Source organism: Pan troglodytes, chromosome 23 (assembly GCF_028858775.2).
Source record: "Pan troglodytes isolate AG18354 chromosome 23, NHGRI_mPanTro3-v2.0_pri, whole genome shotgun sequence".
NCBI classification, from domain to species: Eukaryota; Metazoa; Chordata; class Mammalia; order Primates; family Hominidae; genus Pan; species Pan troglodytes.
In genome coordinates this window covers 32,839,679-32,865,557 of record NC_086016.1, presented here as the reverse complement: position 1 = coordinate 32,865,557, position 25,879 = coordinate 32,839,679, and the positions used below count along the sequence as shown (strand labels likewise).

The following is a 25,879-nucleotide window of genomic DNA, read 5'->3' as shown; positions in this document are numbered from 1 at the left end:
TAATCTCAATATTTTTTAAATTTATTGAGACTTGTTTTGTGGCCTAACATATGGTCTATCCTGAAAAATGTTCCATGTGTACTTGAAAAGAAATTATAATCTGCTGTTGTTGAGTGGAGTGTTTTGTATATGTCTGCTAAGTCTAGTTGGTTTATAGCACCTAAGAGTTGATTTGTTTGTTTGTCTGTTTGTTTGTTTTGAGACAGAGTCTCACTCTGTTGCCCAGGCTGGAGTGCAGTGGCGCGATCTTGGCTCACAGCAACCTCTGCCTCCAGGGTTCAAGCGATTCTCCTGCCTCAGCCTCCCAAGTAGCTAGGACTACAGGCACGCGCCACCACACTCAGCTAATTTTTGTATTTTTAGCAGAGATGGGGTTTCACCATGTTGGCCAGGGTGGTCTCGAACTCCTGATAGACATCCAGATAGGAGGGGATTGTACTTAGATTAGGGCATGGCAAAAGAGCTGGGGAGTAGCAGGTGATTTCAAGAGATAAGCAGAAGTAGGAAGTAGGCTTCCAGCAGGATGAGACAGGGTTCTCAGTTCAGGAGAAGAAAACAGGCCCCGGGATAACCCACAGTGGCCTGCCTAAAGTGCTATCTGTGTCCTTGACCCAGCTGGCCACCATCATCCAGGCCCAAGGAGAGCGACATTAGGCCATCTTCTCTCATTCAAGGCTGCCCCAAGCTGACTCCAAGACAGGCAAAAAGTTACAAACCACAACTCTCTCACATCAGCCTGAGAGCTTAGAGAGGAGGACCTTGCCTTTAACAGAAGGCCATCAAAAGGGCTATTTTCCAAGACATAATCAGGTGGTCCCAATCTTTCCATAAACACAGAGTAGCCGTCTGAAGGCTTTTCCTTCACATACATGGTTCATTCATGCTTCAAAAAGCCAACAGGAGAGGAATCCTACCTTGAGTGGTACCTGGACGTTTGTCTCTGTCCTGTGCCCTTGCCCAGAAGGCTGCCCTCTTGGCACTTGTGCTGCATCTCATACAATGAAGGAAGCTGAGCCTAAGGTTACTCCCTCAGGGGTCCCCTTCTCCCCTAGATGAAGTCTGGGCAGCAGTCTCTAGCACTGCCCAGCTGAGTTAACAAGCACTTCCTTCCTCCCCGCCCTCACCCCCCCACCCTGCCAACTGCAAAAGAAACCCCTCGCACTGGCTGTCGTAGGAAAACTGTTGCCGGATGACTAATCCCATGACTGCCACCTGCTGCATTATTTTCAAGAAGTTCCTAAAACATAAGGCAATTTATCATTTATTTATTTATTTATACTTAGAAAAGCGAAACCAGGGAGAGGAAGCTAGATCTCTAGTTAGCATCCTCACTTGGCCAGTGTGAGTGCCCTGAGCCCAGCTGTGCCAGCAGCCACAGATTTTGCCACAGTGGCTTCCCACAGGCATACAAACTGAGACCACGGGTCCTTCTGGGGGTCCCAACACAGCCCATGTCTGAGATGGTCCCACCTGCCTCCTTCACTGGGTGATGGAGTGGTACCCGGGGGACCGCCGTCAAGCTCAGCATCATTGCTGACACATGAGAGCTACACGAGTGCTGACACCTCAGGGAGAACAGTCACCAAGCAGGTGACCCATGCTCCAAATGAGTGAGACAAAAGAGAAAGCCAGACTGGTTTTCAGTGCCCTTTAATACTCACTGAGACCCTAGAGCTGGAAGACAGACCCCAACATGGGAGACAGGGATGGGGCATAAGGACCAACATCACTAGCTCTCATCCTGCCAAATGCTGGAGCTCCTTCCACAGGACTCACCATCTCCCCACCCAGTCTCCAAGATAGTCTGGGAGAGCAGGGGCTGTGGCCCCTTCTCACCTGGAGCCCTGCCTCCCCAGACAAACACATAGGTCTGTGGAATACACCATTCCACTAATGACTTCAGAAGGATCACAGTTACATGTGTAGACACATTTTTCAACCATCAGAAACATTTACTGTAGCTTTGGGCAGGCAGGGCTGTGGGAGGTGTGTGTCCTCACACACTCCTGTTAACATTCCATGGCACAACCCCTGTGGAAGGCAGTTTGACAATACCTTGAAGAATTACAAATGTACGCGCCCACTGACCCAGCAAGCCGGCTTCCTGGAACATAAATTTCATTTATACTCACATGTGCATGAAATGAAGTACTTGCAAGGTTACTCATGGCAGCACAGTATGTCACAACAAAATAAGGAAAACAACCCAAATGCTCACCAACAAGCTATAGGTTAAATAAACTATAGTCCACCCATACAATGAAATACTACACTGTTGTAAGAACAAGGAGGAGGCTTTTTACATATTGACAGGGAAAATTTCCAAGACATATTGCTAAATGGAAAATAAAGAAGGCAGTGAATGCAGTTATTTTGAAATAAGTACCTATTTGAATATACATGTAAAGATACAAGTATCTCTGGCTGCCTCTGGGTAGGAGAATGGGGTGAGTGACTGGGAACCAGGAGTCAAAGACAAGACCTCACTGTGTAGGATTTAGAAGCTGTTGGTTTATGAGTCACGTTAAAATATTCCTTTTTTTTTTTTTTTTGAGACAGAGTCTCACCCTGGTGCAATCTTGGCTCACTGCAACCTCCGCCTCCTGGGTTCAAGTGATTCTCCTGCCTCAGCCTCCGGAGTAGCTGGGATTACAGGCACGCACCACCACGCCCAGCCAATTTTTTGTATCTTTAGTAGAGACAGGGTTTCACCATGTTGGCTAGGCTGGTCTCAAACTCCTGACCTCGTGATCCACCTGCCGCAGCCTCCCAAAGTGCTGGGATTACAGGCATGTGCCACCACACCCAGCCGAACATTACATATTTAAAAAATAAATTTATTGGCCGGGCGCGGTGGCTCATGCCTGTAATCCCAGTACTTTGGGAGGCTGAAGTGGGCGGATCACGTGAGGTCAGGAGTTTGAGACCAGCCTGGCCAACGTGATGAAACCCTGTCTGTATTAAAAATACAAAAATTAGCTGGGCATGGTGGTGTGCGCCTATAATCCCAGCTACTTGGGAGGCTAAGGCAGGATAATTGCTTGAACACGGAAGGCAGAGGTTGCAGTGAGCCGAGATCATGCCACTGTACTCCAGCCTGGGCGACAGAGTGAGACTCTATCTCAAAAATAAAATAAATTTATAAAGTAAGAAACAAAATGTCTTGCTCAGGACATCTGAGCGGGCTTCCCTAATAGGCAAAGACAGCAGCTCTGGCTAAATGGTTTCACTCTCCACGATGGAGGAACCTGGGGAAAAGGCTGGCTTGAGGCACAGACTGACTGCTGCTTCTGGACCTAACCCACTGCAGCATCTGAAGGGTCTGCTGAAGTCCTGACTAGCCCAAAGAAAGGCACACACAGCTCCTGCCCACCAAAAACATTTCCATGCCAAGAACTGCTCGCCAGACAGAATGGCTGAGTCTCTCACTGCTGACGATGCACAGAACATGCACGCACCTTGACCTTCCAGATTGATCCATGCTGGCCTGGGTCTCCTGGCCACCACTGCCCACCAGTCGCTTGCAATTCCCACTTCCTCCAGACTCATGACACCACCATATACACACCCGCTGTCCCAAGTGCTCACTACCTGAATGAGTGTTCATCACGCGGACAGCCTTGGCCTTGGCCAGCTCCAGGGCGGTGATCCACTGCTGCCGGTCCACCTCTGAGCTGGCCTTGAGGTGGTAGCTCCTGGCCCCACTGGTCAGCAAGATACCACAAGAGTCCTCCGTGTCAATGTGCGCGGTGGACAGGTTGATGGTTCCACGGCACGTGTGGGCCATTTCACCCTGATTTCTGTAGGATGTAAGAGAAGGAATGGGGTGAGGCTCCTAATCTCAATGGCTCCAGACTAAAGAAACCCTCCAGGCAAATCCTCAGAATCTCAGACCCTCAGAGCTGGGAGAGGCCCTGGAGTCAAAGTTGGGAGATGATGCCTATTGGAACTGCCTGGTCGTGGCTTGGTTGAGGGGGACTCTAAGGCCACGACTGCTCTCTGTGGGGAATGGCAGAGGGACGGGAGCCTGCATTGGTGCCACGTGTGCAGGGAGTGTCTGGTGTGGTCTAAAGCCTTGCAGACACCAGGAAATGGCAGAATGACTGCCCAGGGTCTCTCAAGACAGATCAGCCTTCGGACTCTATGCTAAACTCTTTCCTTTAAGTCTTAGAACCATGGAGTTGGGGCCAGGTGCGGTGGCTCACACCTGTAATCTCAGCACTTTGGGAGACCAAGGAGGGCAGATCACTTGAGGTCATGAGCCAACACGGTGAAACCCTGTCTCTACTAAAAATGAAACTGCCTTTGCAAAATTATGACTGAGAGTGAAAGAGATCTAACTTAACTGACTCCATCTTGCTTCTAACCTCCAAGCTGTCTTTGTTCATTCCTGGGCATAGGCTGAATTAACTTTGAAAGAAACTTAATTTGTAGTTTATAGTTTAAACAAAGATGGGAACAGCCCTTTCCTGAAGCAGACCTCCTTCTTGCCTAGGGACTAGAGTAACATTAGCCACAGGATTAGAAATTATGGTTTAGGAGTCATGCATTTGGAGGCTATAAGATTCTGACCCTCCCTAAACTGCTCCTAAGAACAGTGCTTGAGATATTTTGCAAACCCTGCACTTGATGGATCAGCTGGCACCACCCACATTGATAAACTGGCTCGTCTGAACTTGTGGCCCCCACCTAGGAGCTGACTCAGTACAAGAAGACAGCTTCGATTCCCTGTAATTTCATCCCTGACCAATCAGCACTCCTGGCTTACTGGTTCCCCCACCACCCTCCAAGTTATCCTTAAAAACTCTGCTCCCCTTGGCCAGGCGCGGTGGCTCACACCTTTAATCCCAGCACTTTGGGAGGCCGAGATGGGCAGATCACCCGAGGTCAGGAGTTCAAGACGAGCTGGCCAACATGGTGAAATCCCGTCTCTACTAAAAATACAAAAATTAGCTGGGCATGGTGGCTCTTGCCTGTAATCCCAGCTACTCGGGAGGCTGAGGCAGGCGAATTGCTTAAACCAGGACCGGGGAGGCAGAGGTTGCCGTGAGCCAAGATCACGCCACTGCACTCCAGCCTGGGCTACAGAGCGAGACTCTGTCTCAAACACAAACAAACAAACAAAACAAAACAAAACAAAAACTCTGCTCCCTGAATGCTCAGGGAGACTGATTTGAATAATAATAAAACTCCCATCTCCCGCACAGCAGACTCTGTGTGAATTACTCTTTCTCTGTTGCAATTCCCCTGTTTTCATGAATCGCCTCTGTCTAGGCAGCAGGCAAAGTGAACCCCTTGGGCATTTACAAAAATACAAAAATTAGCCGGGCATGGTAGCGTGCACCTGTAGTCCCAGCTACTTGGGAGGCTGGGGCAGGAGAATCACTTGAACCCGGGAGGCGGAGGTTGCAGTGAGCCAAAATGGTGCCACTGCACTCCAGCCTGGGTGACAGAGCGAGACTCTATCTCAAAACAAACAAAAAAAAGAACTACAGAGTTGGAGCAGGTTGGGATCCTGCCATTAAAACTGAAATTGGAGGCCCAGAGCCTGAGGGGGCAGACGTAGAGGCATCTCCTGCTGGGAGGCACCTGGGGCCAGTGTCTCCCCGATGCTGTCCTTTTGTTCTATCATGAGATCTATAGAGCAAGGATGTCCCATTCTCTGGCTCTACATGGATTAGTTGAAGGCATTGGCTGGGCAAACATAGTGCAACCTCATGACAAGGGACTTATAAGATGATGGAGCTAATGGTATCAAAATAAGGGGAGGGTAGGTGACTAAAGTGTATGCCATTTCCAATTACAATCAATGTCAGAAAATGGAGATCCAACTATCATGACTGGATCTAACTCACTCCTCAGACACTTGAAGGAAATTCAGAACCCCTACGACATAATAAATCTTTTCCCATGAAGGGTGTTAGAAAAGGAAGAGTGATTGGCCAGCATTTAATACTGCCAGTGGCAGGAGCTCATTTGGTAATTTTCTGCTACCTTTTAATGCTCATTTATTTTCCCTGGCTGTTCATCATCTGTCATTTTTTTGATTCTTCTATCAGTTCTAAAGTCAAATGACGCGACACTCAATCAGACATTTGTCAGCTGGGCGCAGTGGCTCACGCCTGTAATCCCAGCACTTTGGGAGGAGGAGGCAGGTGGATCACTTGAGGTCAGGAGATTGTGACCAGCCTGGCTAACATGGTGAAACCCCGTCTCTACTGAAAAATACAAAAATTAGCCAGGCACGGTGGCGGGTACCTGTAGTCCCAGTTACTCGGATGGCTGAGGCAGGAGAATCACTTGAACCTGGGAGGCGGAGGTTGCAATGAGACAAGATTGCACCATTGCACTCCAGCCAGGGCAACAAGAGCGAAACTCCATCTCAAAGAAAAAAAAAAAAAAGACATTTGTCTTTTTTTGAACAGCGATTGTCTTTTCCAATTCCCTTGTGCTTTGGGCACATTCCTTAGAGAAGATGACGTGTAGCTGAAGGAAAACCCAACTCTTAGCTGCTGGTATCTTTTGTTTGAAGGACAGTCACTCTAATTTAGAAAACTGGCGAAGCTGGGCATGCCTGTTGGGAGCCTGATACTTTTAGATTTAAGGACATTTTAGGCTAGAAGTTGTTCAGGTGTAAGTGTAGTGACTCACCAAAAATGACATTATGGCTTAGATCAGAAATAAGAGGGGGATGGGCAGTGTTCCGGACAGAGAGAGCACCAGGGGCAAAGACCACCAGGTGAGGAGCAGTTCTCAGCTTCCAAGGAATAGAAAGAAAAGTCCTTTGGCCAGAGTGCCAACAACAAGAGAGCAAATGAGAGAAAAATGAAGCAAAAAAAATCAGGCAGGTGGGTAAGCATATTTCTGGAGTTGAAAAAAAAAAAAAAAAGGAAAAGAAAATCAGGCAGGGACTAAATTCAGTACCTTGCAGGCTACGTTAAGGATTTAGAGTCTCAGCCGTGCACGGTGGCTCACGCCTGTAATCCCAGCACTTTGGGAGGCCGAGGCAGGTGGATCACGAGGTCAGGAGTTTGAGACCAGCCTGGCCAACATAGTGAAACCCCGTCTCTACTAAAAATACAAAAATTAGCCAGGCATGGTGGTTGCATGCCTGTAGTCCCAGCTACTCAGGAGGCTGAGGCAGGACAATCGCTTGAATCCTGGAGGCGGAGGTTGTGGTGAGCTGAGATCGTGCCACTGCACTCCAGCCTGGGCAACAGAGCGAGACTCCATCTCAAAAAAAAAAAAGATTTAGAGTCTCATCCTAAAACTAAGACAGTGAACATTGTGGGCCTAAAATCAGGAAAGAAACAGAGATGGTCAAGAGTTCTTGAAGTTAGGTTGGGCGTGGTGGCTCACACCTGTAATCTCAGCAATTTAGGAGGCCAAGGTGGGAGGATCACTTGAAGCCAGGAGTTCAAGACCAGCATGGGCAACATAGGAAGACCCCCATTTCTACAAAAAAAAATTTTTTTTAATTAGCCAAGTGAGGTGGTGTGCGCCTGTAGTCCCAGCTACTCAGGAGCTGAGGTGAGAGGATTGCTTGGGCCCAGGAAGTAGAGGCTGCAGTGAGCCATAATCATGCCACTGCATTCCAGCCTGAGTGACAGAGTGAGACCCTGTCTTTAAAAAAAAAAAAAAAAAAAAAAAAAAAGGCCGGGCGCACTTTGGGAGGCTGAGGCTGCAGGATCACCTGAAGTCAGGAGTTTGAGACCAGCCTGGCCAACATGGTGAAATCCCATCTCTACTAATAATAGAAAAATTAGCCGGGTGTGGTGATGCATGCCTGTAATCCCAGCCATTCAGGAGGCTGAGGCAGGAGAATCACTTGAATCCAGGAGGCGGAGGGTGCAGTGAGCCGAGATTGCACCATTGCACTCCAGCCTGGGCAACAGAGCGAGACTCCATCTCAAAAAAAAAGAGTTCCAGAAGTTCCTGTGGAAAAATGGAGAATCAAAGTGACTTGTGCAGGGTGGGAGATGGCAGCCAGGCCACTGCATGAAATCAGGGCTGGACTAGAAGTTACCCAGCAGTGATCATACCGGATTATAACCCATTAACTAAATAAATGGGGGAAAGAGGACAGATATTCCTAAACAAAAGTAGATGAAATTATGGACACAGAAAAATCACTAAATGCAATACAGAATCTTGGATTGAATTATAAAATAGAAAAAAAGAGACTAATGGAATTTGAATAATGTTTGGAGTTTAGTTAATAGTATTATAATGACGTTAGTTTTCTAGTTTTGAGAATTCTACTTTTGGTGAGGTAAGATGTTAACACTAAGGGGAGCTAAGCGAAGAGTATATAGGAACTGTCTGCACTATTTTTCTAACTTTTCTGTAAATCTAAGTTATTTCAAAATTTTAACAATTTAATGCTGCTATCACCTTCTCAGGGTCACAGCTGATAGCAAAGTCTTGTAGCCAGAACCTGAACTCATCCGCCTCCAGGGTCAGGGATTGGATGGGAGATATTCCCAATGTCACTCAAGGGCAGAAGCCCCAAGCCCCCACCGTAGGATCTGGTTCTAGACGGGACTCTCCAGGGGACTAAGTAAAGGCATTTTAAAAATCACTAGACAAAGAAGAGTGGGTAAGGCTGAGGGAGCGAGGGAGGGAAGACCTCCCAGTCGAGATGAGCCTGAAAACCAAAATTCAAAACCTGTGAAGAAAACCAGTGCTAATAAAGAAGCCAATGAATTCAATGCTTAGAAGATGAATCACTTCAGGCCAGGGACCGTGGCTCACACCTGTAATCCCAGCACTTTGGGAGGCCGAGGTGGGTGGATCTCTTGAGGTCAGGAGTTCAAGACCAGCCTGGACAACATGGTGAAACCCCATCTCCACTAAAAATACAAAAATTAGCTGGGCATGGTGGTGTGTAGCTGTAATTCCAGCTACTCGGGAGGCTGAGGCATGAAAATCACTTGAACCTGGGAGGCAGATGTTGCAGTGAGCTGAGATCGTGCCACCACACTCCAGTCTGGGCAACAGAGCGAGACTCTGACTCAAAATAAATAAATAAATAATAATTTTTTAAAAATACCAAAAATTAGCTGGGCATGGTGGTGCACACCTGTATTCCCAGCTACTCGGGAGGCTGAGGCACAAGAACTGCTCAAACTTGGGAGATGGAGGTTGCAGTGAGACGAGATCGTGCCACTGCACTCCAGCCTGGTCAACAGAGCGAGATGAGACTCTGTCTCTAAAAGAAAAAAAGAAGAAGAAGAAGAAGAAGAAGAAGAAGAAGAAGAAGAAGAAGAAGAAGAAGAAGAAGAAGAAGAAGAAGAAGAAGAAGAAGAAGGAGAATCGCTTCAGCCATAACAATATGAAAGTATTTAATATAAATAGGCTTAGGATTCTCAAAGATAAAGAATAACATCAGTAAAAGGAGGGACAGGCTGGGGAGCAGTGGCTCACGCCTGTAATTCCAGCACTTTGGGAGGCTGAAGTGGGAGATCACTTGAGGCCAGGAGCTCAAGACCAGTCTCGGCAACATGGTGAAACCCTGTCTTTACAGAAACCACAAAAATTAGCCAGGCATTCCAGCCTGGGTGACAGAGTTAAGACCCTGTCTCAAAAAAAAAAAAAAAAAAAAAAGAGAGAGAGAGAAGAGAAGAAAAAAAAGAAGAAACAATTTAATGAAATAGAAGTTGATAAAAATGAAACAAGAGCAGGTAGATATGAATAAGTAACATGAGCACTTCAGAAAATGAAAATATAGTAGATTAGTTTTTCTAGTCACCCAGCATCTAAATCTAAATTGATCCTTTACTCATTCTAGTTAGTGTTACTTTTTATTAAGGGTTTTATTTTATTTTTGAAATAGAGTCTCTGTTGCCCAGGCTGGAGTGCAATGGTGCAATCATAGCTCACTGCAGCCTTGAACTCCTGCGCTCAAACAATCCTCCTGTCTCAGCCTCCCAAGTAAGTGGGACCATAGGCATGTGCCACCATGCCAGCTAATTTTTTTTTGTTTTTGGTAGAGACAAGGTCTCACTATGTTGCCTAGGCTGGTCTTGAACTCCTGAGCTCAAGTTATCCTCCCACCTTGGCCTTCCAAAGTGCTAGGATTATAGGCATGAGCCACCAACCACACCCAGCCTCTTACTTTAACTTTCCAGTTTTATCTTTCTACATTATTTGGAAGGAATTATATAGTGAAATATATAAATGTGGGGGCTAACAACCCTTAAAATTATCAAGATCTGATACATTTGCTAGTCTTAGAATTTAGCTCTGCTCTTCTCTTTCATTTAGATATTTTATGTTCAATCCATTTTTAACCTGTAGCCAAGGTATTATTTTTATCCTTTTTATTCAGTTTTAAAAATTTTTCAATGGCTTCAAACTCAGTCCTGAAAGGGTCTAAAATTTAGGGATGTATCCTAAAATCCAGATTGTTGTTTAGGAGTAGTGCACCTGCTCATGTTGTAAATAAATGATTTTGTTTCTCCCATTGTGAGTCCTGGCTGAGGTAACCCTCTCTATGAAGGTTAACCTTCCAGGGAAGTCCAATAGTCCAGACGGTGGCAAAGTTAAAGCCCTGCTCACAGTACACTATAGACCCGGGCCCTGCAAGCTGCAGTGGTAACTCCTCTCCCACAAGAGGCTATGGAGGTGTGCAATATTCCAGAACCATCTGGTCTTACTGAGCCCTAAGCAGCTTCAGTGGCCTCACTACCAGCCATGATCTAAGGCCTCCCAGTTTTATCAGGGCTCATATCCAAAATACATGATAATGTGGCCGGGCATGATGGCTCATGCCTATAATCCCAGCACTGAGGTGGGCAGATCACTTGAGGCCAGCAGTTCGAGACCAGCCTGGCCAACATGGTGAAACCCCGTCTCTACTAAAAATACAAAAATTAAATGGGCCTGGTGGTGCACGTCTGTAATCCCAGCTACTCAGGAGGCTGAGGCAGGAGAGTCGTTTGAACCCAAGAGGTGATGGTTGCAGTGAATGGAGATCACGCCACTGCACTCTAGCCTGGGTGACAGAGCTAAACTCCGTCTCAAAAAAAAATGATAATGTATTTTCTGCCACTTTTAAGGAGACATGTTTTGAGGCATTATTTTGATATCTGATTTAGAACAAATATAAACAAAATACTAAACATCTGCAGTACAATTTAACTACAAGAGAATTTACCACAACCGACATCCCACTAAGTTAACTACACCGATTCTCAACAAAATAATACTCGCAGTGACCCCCGTCACACTCTCACCACTTGTCAAGGATTCCAGCAATCAGAACTTGGAAGCCTGTAATCGTTAATGCATTGCTTTTTAGGCCATGGAGACCATCTATGGTTAGCGACTTACATAGTTGTATTGGACCCAAACCTTGTACATCAACTCAGAATGGTGCACCTCCTCCGTCCCCTCTCTCTCTCCTCCATTTAAGCCAAGTCGCCCCTGCATTTTTGGGCTTGGGAGTAGAACTGCATCTCAGAGTATGCAATCTGGTTTCCTGAGTGGTCACCGACAAGCTGGATTTTTGCAACCCACAGTATGGAAGGGTTAGTGACTCACAGGTTAAACAATGAGCAGTGGGAAATGGGAAGTGGATGGAAACCAGGCCAGGAAATGCTCTTCATTTATCCCTCCTGCAGATCTCTCCAAGGTATCTTTGCAAACCTTCCAGAGAAGTCCAAGAGCCCAGAGAACATGAGTGGCCTCTGTGAGCCTTACAGTTTGCTGCAAAGCGGCGGCGAGGCCTTGAAGCCTCATGTTACTTTGCATCCTCCCCTTGCTTTCCTTCCTCTTTTGCCTCCCCAGCACCAAGGCTCATCTCGCGGCTCCACTGAGTGCCCGATCTACCAGCAGTAGAAACCAACACGGAACCCTCCTTGATATGGCCCATCCTTGGGAAGAGCCAGACAGCCACTAACTATATCAGATCCCTTCCACCTTGGAGGGATACACAATTTATCCTTCATGAAACAGAAGCGCTTTTTGGTACTGAGGTTGCCTTCCCGGCCTGTAGTGCCTCCAGCAGCACCATGGTCCAAAGTTACTGAATGCCTCGTATGCTGGCCTGGACTTCCATTCAATACAGCCTTATACAAAGTGGCCCATTTCAGCCTAGCAGCTGTGCCAGTGACTCCTGGCCATAAATTCACTGGAATCACAGGAACCCAGCTGCACTAGGGGGCAGCGAGCCTGACAAAACAATGGAATGGCCTACTGCCTTAGCGGGGACACCGAGGGAGAAATACCCCTCAGGTTTGAGCCTCTGTCCTCCAGGATGCCTTGAGCTGACAACTGATATCTGGTGCCATGTCCCCCACAGCTACAGCAGACAGGTCCAGGAGTGGCCCTGCTCACCATCACACATGGTTGCCCTTCGCAAGGTGTGTGTTTCCCATCCTCACACACTTGGGATCAGCTGGGTTAGAGGATCTAGTCCTGGGGTAAGGGAGGAATGTGAAACAAGGATTCCACTGATCTGGACACTGCCACAACCACCTGGCCACCTACGGCTCCTCATGCCAGTGACTAACAAAGAGGGGAGTGACTCTACTGCCAGGGGAGTGACTCTACCGCCAGGGGTCACTGATCCTAATTGCCATGAGGAATTAGGTGAGTGGCCCATTTGGAAACGGGAGGAGAATGTCTGGAATAAAACCCAGAGGACTCCTTGGGATATCTCTTATTTTTATTTATTTATTTATTTCTTGAGACGGAGTTTCACTCTTGTCGCCCAGGCTGGAGTGCAATGGCACTATCTCGGCTTTCTGCAACCTCCGCCTCCCAGGTTCAAGTGATTCTCCTGTCTCAGCCTCCCGAGTAGCTGGGACTATAGGCGCCCGTCACCACGCCCGGCTAATTTTTGTATTTTTAGTAGAGATGGGGTTTCATCATGTTAGTGAGGCTAGTCTTGAACCCCTGACCTCAGGTGATCTGCCCACCTTGGCCTCCCAAAGTGCTGGGATTACAGGCATGAGCCACTGTGCCTAGCACCGGTATCTCTTAACATTTCCATGATTGGTAACGGCTGATAATGAGCAAGGCCAACAACACATGCAGACCCCTCAGCGCAAACATCACAGACCAGCCAGAGTGCTGGCTGAGAGTGGAGAGGGTCTAGGGTGGGTAGTGCAGGAGGGAAATGATGAGTAACAATGAGCACACCAGGACCGGCCACGGCAGCAGCAGATGACCTTGTTTCACAACCTTCTTGCTTTATTCTTCCTGGTAACCCCAGTGGGCCAGCACCAGGAAATGGCTTCTGTCACTGATGGGATTTGTACCTTCCTGCTCAGGGAAGGAATGAGGATGTTTTTGTTCTCCAAGGAAAACGGAGATTCCCACATTGAAGTAGGAGAGCTGATATCATGGGAGGGCACGAGCAGACCTGAGTAGCGCAAGGTGTGGACTGTATTGGACACAAACCTTGTGCGCCTTCTCAGATTCCCTCGACCACCTCCTTCTTTGTCTCTCTCGATGATGCCTCATCCAGGTCACGCCGTACCTCCACTTCTGGGCTTGTATGAAATGCCACCGTGGAAAATAGGATATGAAAAGAACAGGTCAGATGAATCTCCCTCCACTCTTCCCTCCACGGATGGCTCTGAGGTGTATTTTCTTCTTGTGTAAGTTCTGGAAAAGTCCATGTGCCAGGCAAGCATGCTTGCTGAGCGACCCACCGTGTCTCTATAGCTCGCTGTGAAGTCTCATCCAGCAAGGGAATGAGCTGGGTGGTCACTTTGATCTCTCCTCTGCCACTTGCCATTGCTCCTTCACTGCCCTGGGATTGCACCTCCCAAAGTGTCAGCTCTTTATTTTTCATTTATTTATTTATTTATTTGAGATGGAGTCTCACTCTGCCGCCCAGGCTGGAGTGCAGTGGCGCGATCTCGGCTCACTGCAACCTCCACCTCCCGGGTTCAAGCGATTCTCCTCCCTCAGCCTCCCGAGTAGCTGGGACTATAGGCGCCCGCCACCATGCCCAGCTAATTTTTTGTATCTTTAGTAAAGACAGGGTTTCACAGTGTTAGTCAGGATGGTCTCGATCTCCTGACCTCGTGATCCACCCGCCTCGGCCACCCAAAGTGCTGGGATTACAGGCGTGAGGCACCGCGCCCGGCCAGCATTAGCTCTTTAATCCCTGCCTTGGGCTATGTTTTCCAGAAGCCCTTCCCCAAAAATGTCCATGGGAAAAAAAAAAAAAAAAAATATATATATATATATATATATATAGAGAGAGAGAGAGAGAGAGAGAGAGAGAGAGAGAGAGAGAGAGAGAGAGACAGGGCAGCGAATCTGAATCCAGATGCACAGAAAGACCAAAAGCTACCACTCTGGAGCAAAGTACTTAGTCTTATATGGAACTTCCATTCAACGCAAGCTCAAGGTGACCCTGATTCACTGTGAAATTCCCATCCAACCTTCTGCATTCTAATTCAGCAAGCACTTCCTGTGGGCTACTATATAAAGGAACTGTGCTAGAAACTGGGGAGGGAGTAGATACAAAAATAAATACGACACATCTTTCTGGCCTCAATGGTCTAGCTTGGGAAGGACACAGGCCTGTAAATGACAAGCCACTGTTTGTTAGCAATAAGTGGAGGGAAATAAATTCAAAATAAGGGAGGTGCTCACTCCATGAAAATTCACTAGCTACATCCTCGTAATTGACCAATTTTTCTGCATGTATGTTATACTTTATAAAAATTGGCTTTAAAAGCAAACTCCAGGCTGGGTGCGGTGGCTCGCGCCTGTAATCCCAGGACTTTGGGAGGCCGAGGTCGTCAAATCACTTGAAGTCAGGAGTTTGAGACTAGCCTGGGAAACATGGTGAAATCCCGTCTCTACTAAAAATACAAAAATTAGTCAGGCATGGTGGCATGCGCCTGTAGTCCCAGCTACTTGGAAGGCTGAGACACAAGAATCGCTTGAACCTGGGAGGCAGAGGTTGCAGTGAGCCGAGCGAGATTGTGCCACTGCACTCCAGCCTGGGTGACAGAGGGAGACTCCATCTCAAAAAAAAAACCCCAAAAAACAAAAAAACCCAGAAATTTATTATCTCACACTTCTGGAGGCTAGAAACCCATAATCAAGGTGTTGAAGTCCACAAGAGCTGAAGTCCACGAGAGCCTGGCTAATTTTTGTATTTTTAGTAGAGACAGGGTTTCACTATGTGTGCCTGGCTGGTCTCAAACTCCTGACCTTGTGATCCACCTGCCTTGGCCTCTCAAAGTACTGGGATTACAGGCATTAGCCACCATGACCAGCTGATTTCCTACCTTTTTAAGGCTATCTCCCTGTTGCGTATACATATATACACACACATATATACACATATATATATATATATATATTTTGAGATGGAATCTCTCTCTGTCACCCAGGCTGGAGTGCAATGGCACAATCTTGGCTCACAGCAATCTCTGCCTCCTGGGTTCAAACGATTCTCCTGCCTCAGCCTCCCAAGTAACTGGGATTATAGGCGCCCATCAATATGCCCAGCTAATGTTTGTATTTTTAGTAGAGACGGGGTTTCATTACGATGGCCAGGCTGGTCAGAAGCTCCTGACCCCAGGTGATCCTCCCACCTTGGCCTCCCAAAGTGCTGGGTTTACAGGCGTGAGCCACTGTGCCCAGCCAATAATTTTAGATCCATCCATCCATCAATGGACATTTAGGTGGGTACTGTGAATAATGCTGCAATGAACATGGCAGTGCTAGTATCTTTGAGATCCTAATTTCAGTTCTTTTGGATAAATGTCCAAAAGTAGGATTCCTGGATCATATGGTAGTTCTATTTTTAAATTTTTGGGGAACCTTTATACTAGGAAATGAACCAATTTAAAATGGGTAAAAAACTTGAGTAGGCACTTCACAAAGGAAGATACCCAAATGGCTGATAAACATATGAAAAAGCACTCAACCTCGTCAGTTATCAGTGAATGCATATGTGTCTCATGATTAAGCAATTTTACTCCTGTGGATTTCAGCATTAGCAATGTGTACATATGCTTACCAGAAGGCAGGTACCAAAATGTTCACAACATTATTCCTAAAAGCCAAAATCTGAAAACAACTTGCAGGTCCATACACACTAGAATGGACAGACAAATGGTGGTTTATCCATTTTGTGGTTCATCCAAATGGGGGAATATAATACAGCAATTAAAACAAATGAGTTAGTTACATATAAGAACCTGGAAGAGGCAGTGGCTCACACCTATAATCCCAACACTTTGGGAGACCATGGCAGGAGGATTGCTTGAAGTTAGATGTTCGAGACCAGCCTGGGTAACAAAGCAAAACCTGTCTCTATAAAAATAAGAAAAAGTTAGCCAGGCATGTTGACATGTGCCTGCAGACCCAGCTACTTGGGAGTCTAAGGCAGAAGGATCCTTTGAGCCCAGGAGTTTGAGGCTACAGTAAGCTATGATCGTACCACTGTACTCTAGCCTAGGTGACACAGCTAGACCCTGTCTCTACAAAAACAAAAAATGAACAAACAAAAAAACCTGGAAAAAATCTCACAAATATAATGTTGAGCAAAAACAGCCGTGCACTACTGCACCCAGCTAATTTTTGTTTTTTTTTTTTTTTTTGAGACGGAGTCTTGCTCTGTTGCCCAGGCTGGAGTGCAGTGGCGCAATCTTGGCTCACTGCAAGCTCCGCCTCCCAGGTTCACGCCATTCTCCTGCCTCAGCCTCCCGAGTAGCTGGGACCACAGGCAGCCACCACCACATCTGGCTAATTTTTTTGTATTTATAGTAGAGATGGGGTTTCACTGTGTTAGCCAGGATGGTCTCTATCTCCTGACCTCGTGATCCGCCTGCCTCAGCCTCCCAAAGTGCTGGGATTACAGGCATGAGCCACCATGCCCGGCCCTTTTTTTTTTTCTTTGAGACAGAGTCTCTCTCTGTCACCAGGTTGAAGTGCAGTGGTGTGATCTCGGCTCATGGCAACCTCACCTCCCGGGTTCAAGCAATTTTCCTGCCTCAGCCTCCCGAGTAGCTGGGACTACAGGCACGCACCACCACACCCAGCTAATTTTTGTATTTTTAGTAGAGACAGGGTTTCACCATGTTGGCCAGGATGGTCTTGATCTCTTGACCTTGTGATCCACCCACCTCAGCCTCCCAAAGTGGTGGGATTACAGGTGTAAGCCACTGCGCCCGGCCCAGGGTGGTCATGTTTTATTTCTTCATAGGGGTAGTGGTTTTTCAGGGTGTTCATTTTATGAACATTCACTGAGCTATACACTTATTTGTCTACTTTTCTCTACGCATATTAGACTTCGGTTAAAGTTTATATTTAAAAAACAGGAATGAGAATTATTTCCTGGCAATGATAGCAGCAACAATGACTGGTTCTTAGGGGCAGCAGAGGCAGCAGTGCCCAGGTGGCATCAACATGCAGTGCCCAGGTATCAGTGTCCTCTCTGGGGTGGTTCTGTGGCATGACTTTGTCCACAGAGCTCGCTGTCCAGCCTCCCTTGTTCTCACCTCTTCTCTGAGAGCTATATTTTCCTGCCTTTCCAGAGATTCTGTGAGCTACCCAAGATCCCTTCTGTATATATATGAGCTTTTCTGCTTAAAATATCCAGGTTTGGTTTTCTGTGGTTTTTGACTAAAAACCTGCTGGTGTACTTGGGCACTGGCCACAGAAGGCATGTCAGAGGGCAGGAAGGGCAGTGTTTAAGAGACACAGACAGGAGGAAAAGCAGTTTTCAGTTCTTCTACCTCTCAGGTCAAGGGGACACTGTTAGGAGCCTCCTAGGCGGAAGGAAGGAAGGAAGCTCAGCTTGTTCATCCTAACTACCACATCCTGAGGACTTACCTTAGCAATGTCTCACATGGACAGCCATTTAAGATGTGATGGAAAAGTAGGGATGGTACCTCCCTGTTCCACATGCACAGGCTGGGGCTCCACAGGACACAGCCACCAAAGCCAGGCCCACCTACCTACTCCCAGCCCCTTCCATGTCTTACCAATTGGGCTACACAGACTTTTGTCACCGAGGTTCACTTATACTCTCAAAAGCCATTAAAGTTAGTCAGATGGTGCCACTCAGACAATGCTCAACATCACAAATGTCAGCCGCTGCCCATCAAACAGAAGCCTCTACTTACGCAGTGCTCACTTTCGGAGATGAGGCTGTCACTCTGAGACCTGACATTGTTTCATTTTTCTACTGGCCTGATTCTTTGCCATTTAAAGTTTCCCTTGAGAAATGTTAAATAAATGCGACTACAAGGACACTTCTAATGTAATTTTAAAAATAACAATTAAAAAGGAGGCCTGGAAGCCATTCTCCCATCACTGAATGTCACATTACTACATTTATTTATTTATTATTTATTATTTACTTTAAGTTCTGGGATACATGTGCAGAACGTGCAGGTTTGTTACACAGGTATCCATGTGCCATGGTGGTCTGCTGCACCCATCAACCCGTCATCTAGGTCTTAAGCCCCACATGCATTAGGTATTTGTCCTAATGCTCTCCCTCCCCTTGCTCCCACCCTCTGACAGACCCCAGTGTGTGATGTTCCCCTCCCCGTGTCCATGTGTTCTCACTGTTCAACTCCCACTTATGAGTGAGAATATGTGGTGTTGAGTTTTCTGTCCCTGTGTTAGAATGCTGAGAATGATAGCTTCCAGCTTCATCCAGGTCCCTGCAAAGGACATGAACTCATTCTTTTCTATGGTTGCATAGTATTCCATGGTGTATATGTGCCACATTTTCTTTATCCAGTCTATCACTGATGGGGATTTGGGTTGGTTCCAAGTTTTGCTATTGTAAATGACATCTCTACATTTTTACACAGACATAGGATGAGAGTAATTTATGAAGCACAGCATTCCTATCAATACAACTTTCATCTATGTAGCACTTCACCTTCTATGGGAGCCTATCGCGAACATGACTGTTTTGGCTGGGGGGCTCATGCCTGTAATCCCAGCACTTTGGGAGGCTGAGGTGGGCATATCACTTGAGGCCAGGAGTTTGAGATCAGCCTAGGCAACACGGCGAAACCCCATCTCTACTAAAAATACAAAAATCAGCCAGGCGTGGTGGTGCACACCTGTAATCCCAGCTACCTGGGAGGCTGAGGCATGAGAATCAATTGAACCTGGGAGGCAGAGGTTGCAGTGAGCTAAAATTGCACCACTGCACTCAGCCTGGGTGACAGAGTGAGACTCTGTCTCAGGAAAAAAAAAAAAAGACTCTTTTGACCCTCACAAGGGCCATAAATTAGAAAAGCAGACATTGATTCATTTAGCAAATATTTATCAAGTATTATCAAGTATATTCCATATGTCAGGTACTTGTTGGAGGAAATTAGCCCCATTTTACAGCCAGGAAAGGGGAGGACATCAGGAAAGGACAAATCACTTGCCCTGGTCCATAGAACTGGTGAATACCAAAGGCCGAACTAGAATTTGTTTTTTTGTGTGTTTTTTTTTGTTTTTGTTTTTGTTTTGTTTTGTTTTGGTGGAGGGGGCTGAAGAGTCTCACTCTGTCTCCCAGGCCGAAGTGCAGTGGTGCGATCTCAGCTCACTACAACCTCTGCCTCCCGGGTCCAAGTGATTCTCATGCTTCAGCCTCCCGAGTAGTAGCTGGGATTACAGGTGCATGCCACCATGCCTGGCTAATTTTTGTATTTTTAGTAGAGACAGGGTTTCACCATGTTGGCCAGGCTGCTGGTGTTGAACTCCTGGCCTCAAGAGATCTGCCTGCCTCGGCCTCCCAAAGTGCTGGGATTACAGGCCTGAGCCACTGCACCCGGCCTATAATTTGTTTTTGGTTTTGTTTTGTTTTGTTTTGTTTTGAGACAGAGTCTTGCTCTGTCACCCAGGCTGGAGTGCAGTGGCACGATCTCAGCTCACTGCAAGATCCGCCTCCTGGGTTCACGCCATTCTCCTGCCTCAGCCTCCCGAGTAGCTGGGACTACAGGCGCCCGCCACCATGCCCGGCTAATTTTTTGTGTATTTTTAGTAGAGAAGAGGTTTCACCATGTTAGCCAGGATGGTCTCGATCTCCTGACCTCGTGATCCACCCGCCTCGGCCTCCCAAAGTGCTGGGATTACAGGCGTGAGCCACTGCGCCCGGCTTATAATTTGGTTTCTTTGCCACCAGCACAGGGCTCTTTCCATGGAGCACACTGGGATATCTGTCCAGAAATAATATTTTGGTTTACTTTATCATTGTCTGTTATGCACAGTTCACAAGCTAAAGCACAAGTTCCATGAGACACGGACCTGGACTGTCTCGTCCCTGCCCCGCTCATAGCAAGATGTGTTAGGTCCACACAAAACCCTGCAAACGGGTGTTTATAGCAGCTTTATTCATAACTGCCAAAATACGCATGCAACCAAAATGTCCTTCAGTGAGTGAACAGATAAACTATAGTCCATCTAGACAATGAAATATTATTCAGTGCTAAAAAGAAATGAGCTAACAAACCATGAAAAGACATGGTGGAAGCTGGGCATGGTGGCTCACGCCTGTAATCCCAGCACTTTGGGAGGCCAAGGTGGGCGGATCACCTAAGGTCAGGAGTTGGAGACCAGCCTGGTCAACATGGTGAAACCCCATCTCTACTAAAAATACAAAATAAACTAGCCAGGTGTGGTGGCAAGCACCTGTAATCCCAGCTACCCAGGAGGCTGAGGCAGGAGAATCAATCGAGCCTGGGAGATGGAGGTTGCAGTGAGCTGAGATCACGCCGCTGCACTCCAGCCTGAGCGACAGAGCGAGGCTCCGTCTCAAAACAAACAAACAAACAAACAAACAAAAACCAGACATGGTGGAAATTTAAATGCATATTACTAAGGGAAAAAAGCCAATCCAAAAAGGCTACATACTGTATATACTGTGTGATTCCAACTATCTGACTTTCTGGAAAAGGCAAAACTAATGGAGACGGTAAAAAGATCAGTGGTTGCTTGGGGTTAGGGGATGGGGAGTGATGAATAGGCAGAGCACAGACTGATTCTTAGGGCAGTGAAAATACTCTGTATGATACCGTAATGGTGGATACATGCCATTAGACATTTGTCCAAGTCCATAGAAGGTACCGCACCAAGAGTGAACCCTAATGTAAACCATGCACTGTGGGTAATAACGATGTGGGTTCATCCACTGTAACAAACAGACCACTCTGATGGGGATGTTGGTAACGGGGGACGATATGCCTGTGTCGGGAGAGAGTAGATGGGAAATCCTGTACCTTCTGCTCAATTCTGTTGTGAACCTAAAACTGCTGTAAATAGGTAAGGTTTTTTTAAATAAAAATCTGGCCGGGTGCAGTGGGTCATGCCTGTAATCCCAGCACTTTGGGAGGCTGAGGAGGGTGGATCACTTAAGGTCAGGAGTTCGAGACCAGCCTGGCCAACATGGTGAAACCCCGTCTCTACTAAAAATACAAAAATTAGCTGGGCGTGGTGGCACACGCCAGTAATCCCAGCTGCTTTGGAGGCTGAGGCAGGAGAATCGCTTGAACCTGGGAGGCAGAGGTTGCAGTGAGACGAGATCACGCCACTGTACTCCAGCCTAGGCAACGGAGCAAGACTCTGTCTCAGGAAAAATAAATACATAAATAAATAAGGCTGGGTGTGGTGGCTCACGCCTGTAATCCCAGCAATTTGGGAGGCTGAGGTGGGTGGATCATGAAATCAGGAGTTGAAGACCAGCCTGACCAATATGGTGAAACCCCATCTCTACTAAAAATACAAAAATTAGCTGGGCTTTGTGGTTCGCGCCTGTAGTCCCAGCTACTCAGGAGGCTGAGGCAGGAGAATCGCTTGAACCCAGGAGACAGAGGTTGCAGTGAGTTGAGATTGTGCCACTGCACTCCAGCAATAAATAAATAAATATATATTAGAAGAAATGTCAACCAATTGTAATGTATGAAAGTTATTTGAGGCAGGTGTGGTGGCTCATGCCCGTAATCCCAGCAACACTTTGGAAGGTCGAGGCAGGAGGATCACTTGAGCCCAGGAGTTCAAGACTAACCTAGGCAATATAGTGAGATCCTGTCTTTACTAAAATTCAAAAAGAATTATCCTGATGTGGTGGCACACGCCTGTAGTCCCAGCTCTTCGGAGGGCTAGGTGGGAGGATCACTCGAGCTCAGAAGGTAAAAGCCGCAGTGAACTGTGATCACGCCACTGCACTCCAGCCTGGGTGACAGAGTGAGACTCTGTCAAAAAAAAAAAAAAAGACAGAGAGAAAGAAAGAAAGAGAGAGAGAAAGAAAGAAAGAAAAAGAAAGAGAGAGAAAGAGAAGGAGAAAGAGAAAGAAAGAAAAAAGAGAAAAGAAAGAAAAGAAAGAAAGAGAGAGAGAGAAGGGAGGAGAAAGAGAGAAAGAAAGAAAAACGAGAAAAGAAAGAAAGATCAGGATCTTGACTTCTAGAAACTATAAACAAAATTATAAATCAGTGGGGAAATTTGAGTATTGACTAGATATTTGATAATATTAAGTAATTATTGTCAAATTTTTAGGTATGTTGGTACTGTTTTGATTACTTTAAAAAAACTCTAAAGAGATACACACTGTACTAAAATATTTATAAATGAAAGTTAAGGTTGTGTGGGATTTGATTGAGTGTGGACCCTAGATTGACCCTAAGGTGAGACTTGTTGACACTGGGTGATGGCGACAAGGATTTCATCACGCCAACATCTCCATTTTTGTATATTTTGAAAATTTCCAAAATAAAAAATAAAATCTGTAAGTATTGTTTAAATCTTCCTTGTGTATAGCCATGACAAACAGCAGCACTGAATGACTTTGGTGACAAAGGGGATCTCTTGAGTCCCAGGGAGCCAGGCAGAGGAATGAGGCTGCACACTAAGTGTCTCAAGACAAGAAGTTGGGAGCTGGCAGGGTCTCTAGGGCACAGGGCTGGATCTATTTCAAGTATAGCTGTGGGCCTATACATCCAGATTCTCCTCCACAGAATTCAGGATGCTTGAGCAGATTTGTTTTTTAAATCATCACACAATCTCGGTAGCTGCAGCCACAATCTATAGGATATTCCTGCAACCCAGATTCTTCCTTTCACAAGCTTAAAAGTCCCGCAGCACAAAAACCTACCAAAATACTACACTAAGCAAAGTTTCTAAAAAAGAAAACCAGTTACTAAGCCAAGTGAAAGATTGAAATGCCATGAATTTGAGATAATTAAGGAAACATTTAACTCCAAATTTAACACTCCAAGGCCAATTATAAATTTAAATGTTCGGATTACAATATGAGTTTACAGATCTGATGGTGAGACATACAATTTATTCAGGAATTTTGCTTCTTCCCTTCATGGCCTCCAGTATTATAGACACTGACACAAACAATAGATGAAATGGTCTTATGTAAAAGTGACTCCCATCAAGCTTCACTTGAAGCAGGAATGGCAGGTAAACTCCTGTCGAAACACAACAGCAGCCTGCAGAACCAAAGACCCCACACCATAGGCAGTTGCAGACGCCCCAAACAGAGTCTGCGTGGGAGACCACCTTCACCCCTGCTCTGCACACTCGTCCTTCATTCAGTCAGCGCGGCATTCACTGAGGGCCTGCCACAGGCCAGGCACTGGGTTCAGAGTGGTGAATGAGACAGATGAGATCCTGGCCTCCATGGGGCAGCTAGTCTTCTGGGCCCCCATAGCACCCAGCAACCAATGACATGTGACCTTCGTTCTCCCATGCACCATTTGTCTTTTGGGTTTTTTTTGTTTGTTTTTTGTTTTTTTGTTTTGTTTTGTTTTGTTTTTTTTAGATGGAGTCTCCCTCTGTCACCCAGGCTGGAGTGCAGTGGTGCATATCAGCTCCCTGCAATCTCTTCCTCCTGGGTTCAAGCAATTCTCCTGCCTCAGCCTCCCAAGTAGCTGGGATTACAGGCACCCGCCACCATGTCTGGCTAATTTTTTTGAATTTTTAGTAGAGACGGGGTTTCACCGTGTTGACCAGGCTAGTCTCGAACTCCTGACCTCAAGTGATCTGCCTGCCTCGGCCTCCCACAGTGTTGGGATTACAGGCGTGAGCCACCGTGCCGGGTCTCCCATCCACCATTTGGACTGAGCAAGGGAAGGACTCCATCAGCAGAGAAGGGTCTCCCACAACAAGGTTCCACAACCTGGCTGCTCCCCAAGGAGCCCTCAACTATGTCTTCCTCATCCTCTGGCAAAGCCAGTCCTGCCTTCCTGTTAAACAGGAATATGGGAGTTAAACAGGAGGGTCTCATTAGTTAAGCATTCATTACTAGCAAAACCCTTATATTAAAAAATATCCCTTACACTTATGAAACAGTTTGCCAAGTACTTCTTCCCTTTTTGTTTCAAATAGCCAAGCAGGGCTGTTGACAGATAAGGAAAGTGAAGGTCATGGATGTGTAGTGTTTTCCTCCCACACTGACCAGAGATCACCTGTGTAACTAAGAGGATATTGAGTGTGCATTTCAGGGTAGGCACACTGGAGTTCCTGCCTAACTCTGTCTTGGCTCACTCTCCCTTAGAAAAGCCAGCTGTCATGTTGTGAGGACACTCGAGCGGCCCTTTGGAGAAATCCACAGGGTGAGGAACTGAGGCCTCCTGCCAATTGCCTGCACCATTTTGCCAGGCGTGTGAGTGAGCCACAATGGAAGTGGAGTCTCCAGCCAGTCAAGCCTTCAAATGACCGCAGCCCTCATGACAGATCCTGAGCCCACTCAGGATCACCCCAATTAATCACCCATAGGTGAATTCATGATCCATGGAAACAATGAGATAATGCTTATTGTTGTCTTACAGTGCTAAATTTCAAGGTGATTTGTTATGCGGCAACAGATAATACACAGTAACACTGAGACAGCCTCTCTGAAGATGAAAAGTACATCCATGTGGAAGGGATAACCCCAGCTGTGTGGGACAGAGAAATATCCCAATGAGGACAGAGGTTGCATGGAAACCTATCTCAGCTCAACAGAAGGATTTTCTAACATTCAGAGTTGTTTAAGGAACAATCAGCTTGTCTTAGAGGTTTGCTCTCTGTTACCTGAGAGGTGATAAGAGGGTTGAGATGCTATGGGAAGAAGTCAATGAACAGAGAGATGGTTGGCTTGATGGCACTTTTTGTTGTTGTTGTTGTTTGTTTTTGAGAGATGGGTTCTATGTTGTCCAGGCTGGTCTTGAACTCCTGGCCTCAAGCTATCCTGGCTCTGGCTCAGTGACTTTTTTTTTTTTTCTTTTTTTTTTTTTGAGACAGAGTCTCACTTTGTTGCCCAGGATAGAGTGCAGTGGTGCCATCTCAGCTCACTGCAACCTCTGCCTCCTTGGTTCAAGCAATTCTCATGCCTCAGCCTTCCAAGTAGCTGGGATTACCGGGGTGCGCCACCACTCCCGGCTTATTTTGTATCTTTGGTAGAGATGGGATTTTGCCATGTTGGCCAGGCTGGTCTCAAACTCCTGGCCTTAAGTGATCCACTCACCTTGGCCTCCCAAAATGCTGGGATTACAGGTTTGAGCCACTGTGCCTGGCCTTGGTGACTTTTAAGTTCCTTTCCTACCTAGAGATTCTTCTGCCACCACACCAGGCAACTTTTCCAGGGCCCTGGAAAATCTAATCAGCTTCCCATTCATGGCACATCTCTGCAGTGTGTGGCTGCCTATCAGTTACTGAACACTGATTTACTGTGGGCTGGGACTTCTGGGAGGGAACAGACAAAACATGAGCTACTGGTCCTGCCACACAGCTGCACATGCACACATAATGACACACACTGCCACCGAGCACAAACTAAGGCTGAAAGAAAAGGGGAGTGAGGAGGGCAGCAGCCTGAAGCCAGGGATAATGTTGAGAGGACTGCGAGGCACTCAGGTAAGTACAGGCTGGAGAGAAGGCACAGCGGGAATCAGCTCAAGGT

The 25,879-nt window shown here is 46.6% G+C and overlaps 1 protein-coding gene and 1 non-coding gene across 10 annotated transcripts in view; both read right to left on the bottom strand.

Annotated features, from left to right (window-relative positions):
• Positions 1 to 25,879, bottom strand: part of OSBP2 (oxysterol binding protein 2) — a 295,322-nt gene that overhangs the window by 187,373 nt on the left and 82,070 nt on the right. For all 9 annotated transcript variants that reach the window (XR_010156104.1, XM_016938976.2, XM_054675830.2 and 6 more), the window contains one exon: positions 3,592 to 3,800. Coding sequence is in view for 8 of the 9 variants with exons in the window: in XM_016938976.2 (XP_016794465.2) it covers positions 3,592 to 3,800 (209 nt within the window). In the remaining variant the exon portion in view is untranslated. The remainder of the gene's footprint in view (positions 1 to 3,591; positions 3,801 to 25,879) is intronic.
• Positions 13,347 to 13,456, bottom strand: MIR3200 (microRNA mir-3200). The gene has a single exon (NR_106623.1). It is a non-coding gene; the product is annotated as a microRNA mir-3200 (primary transcript).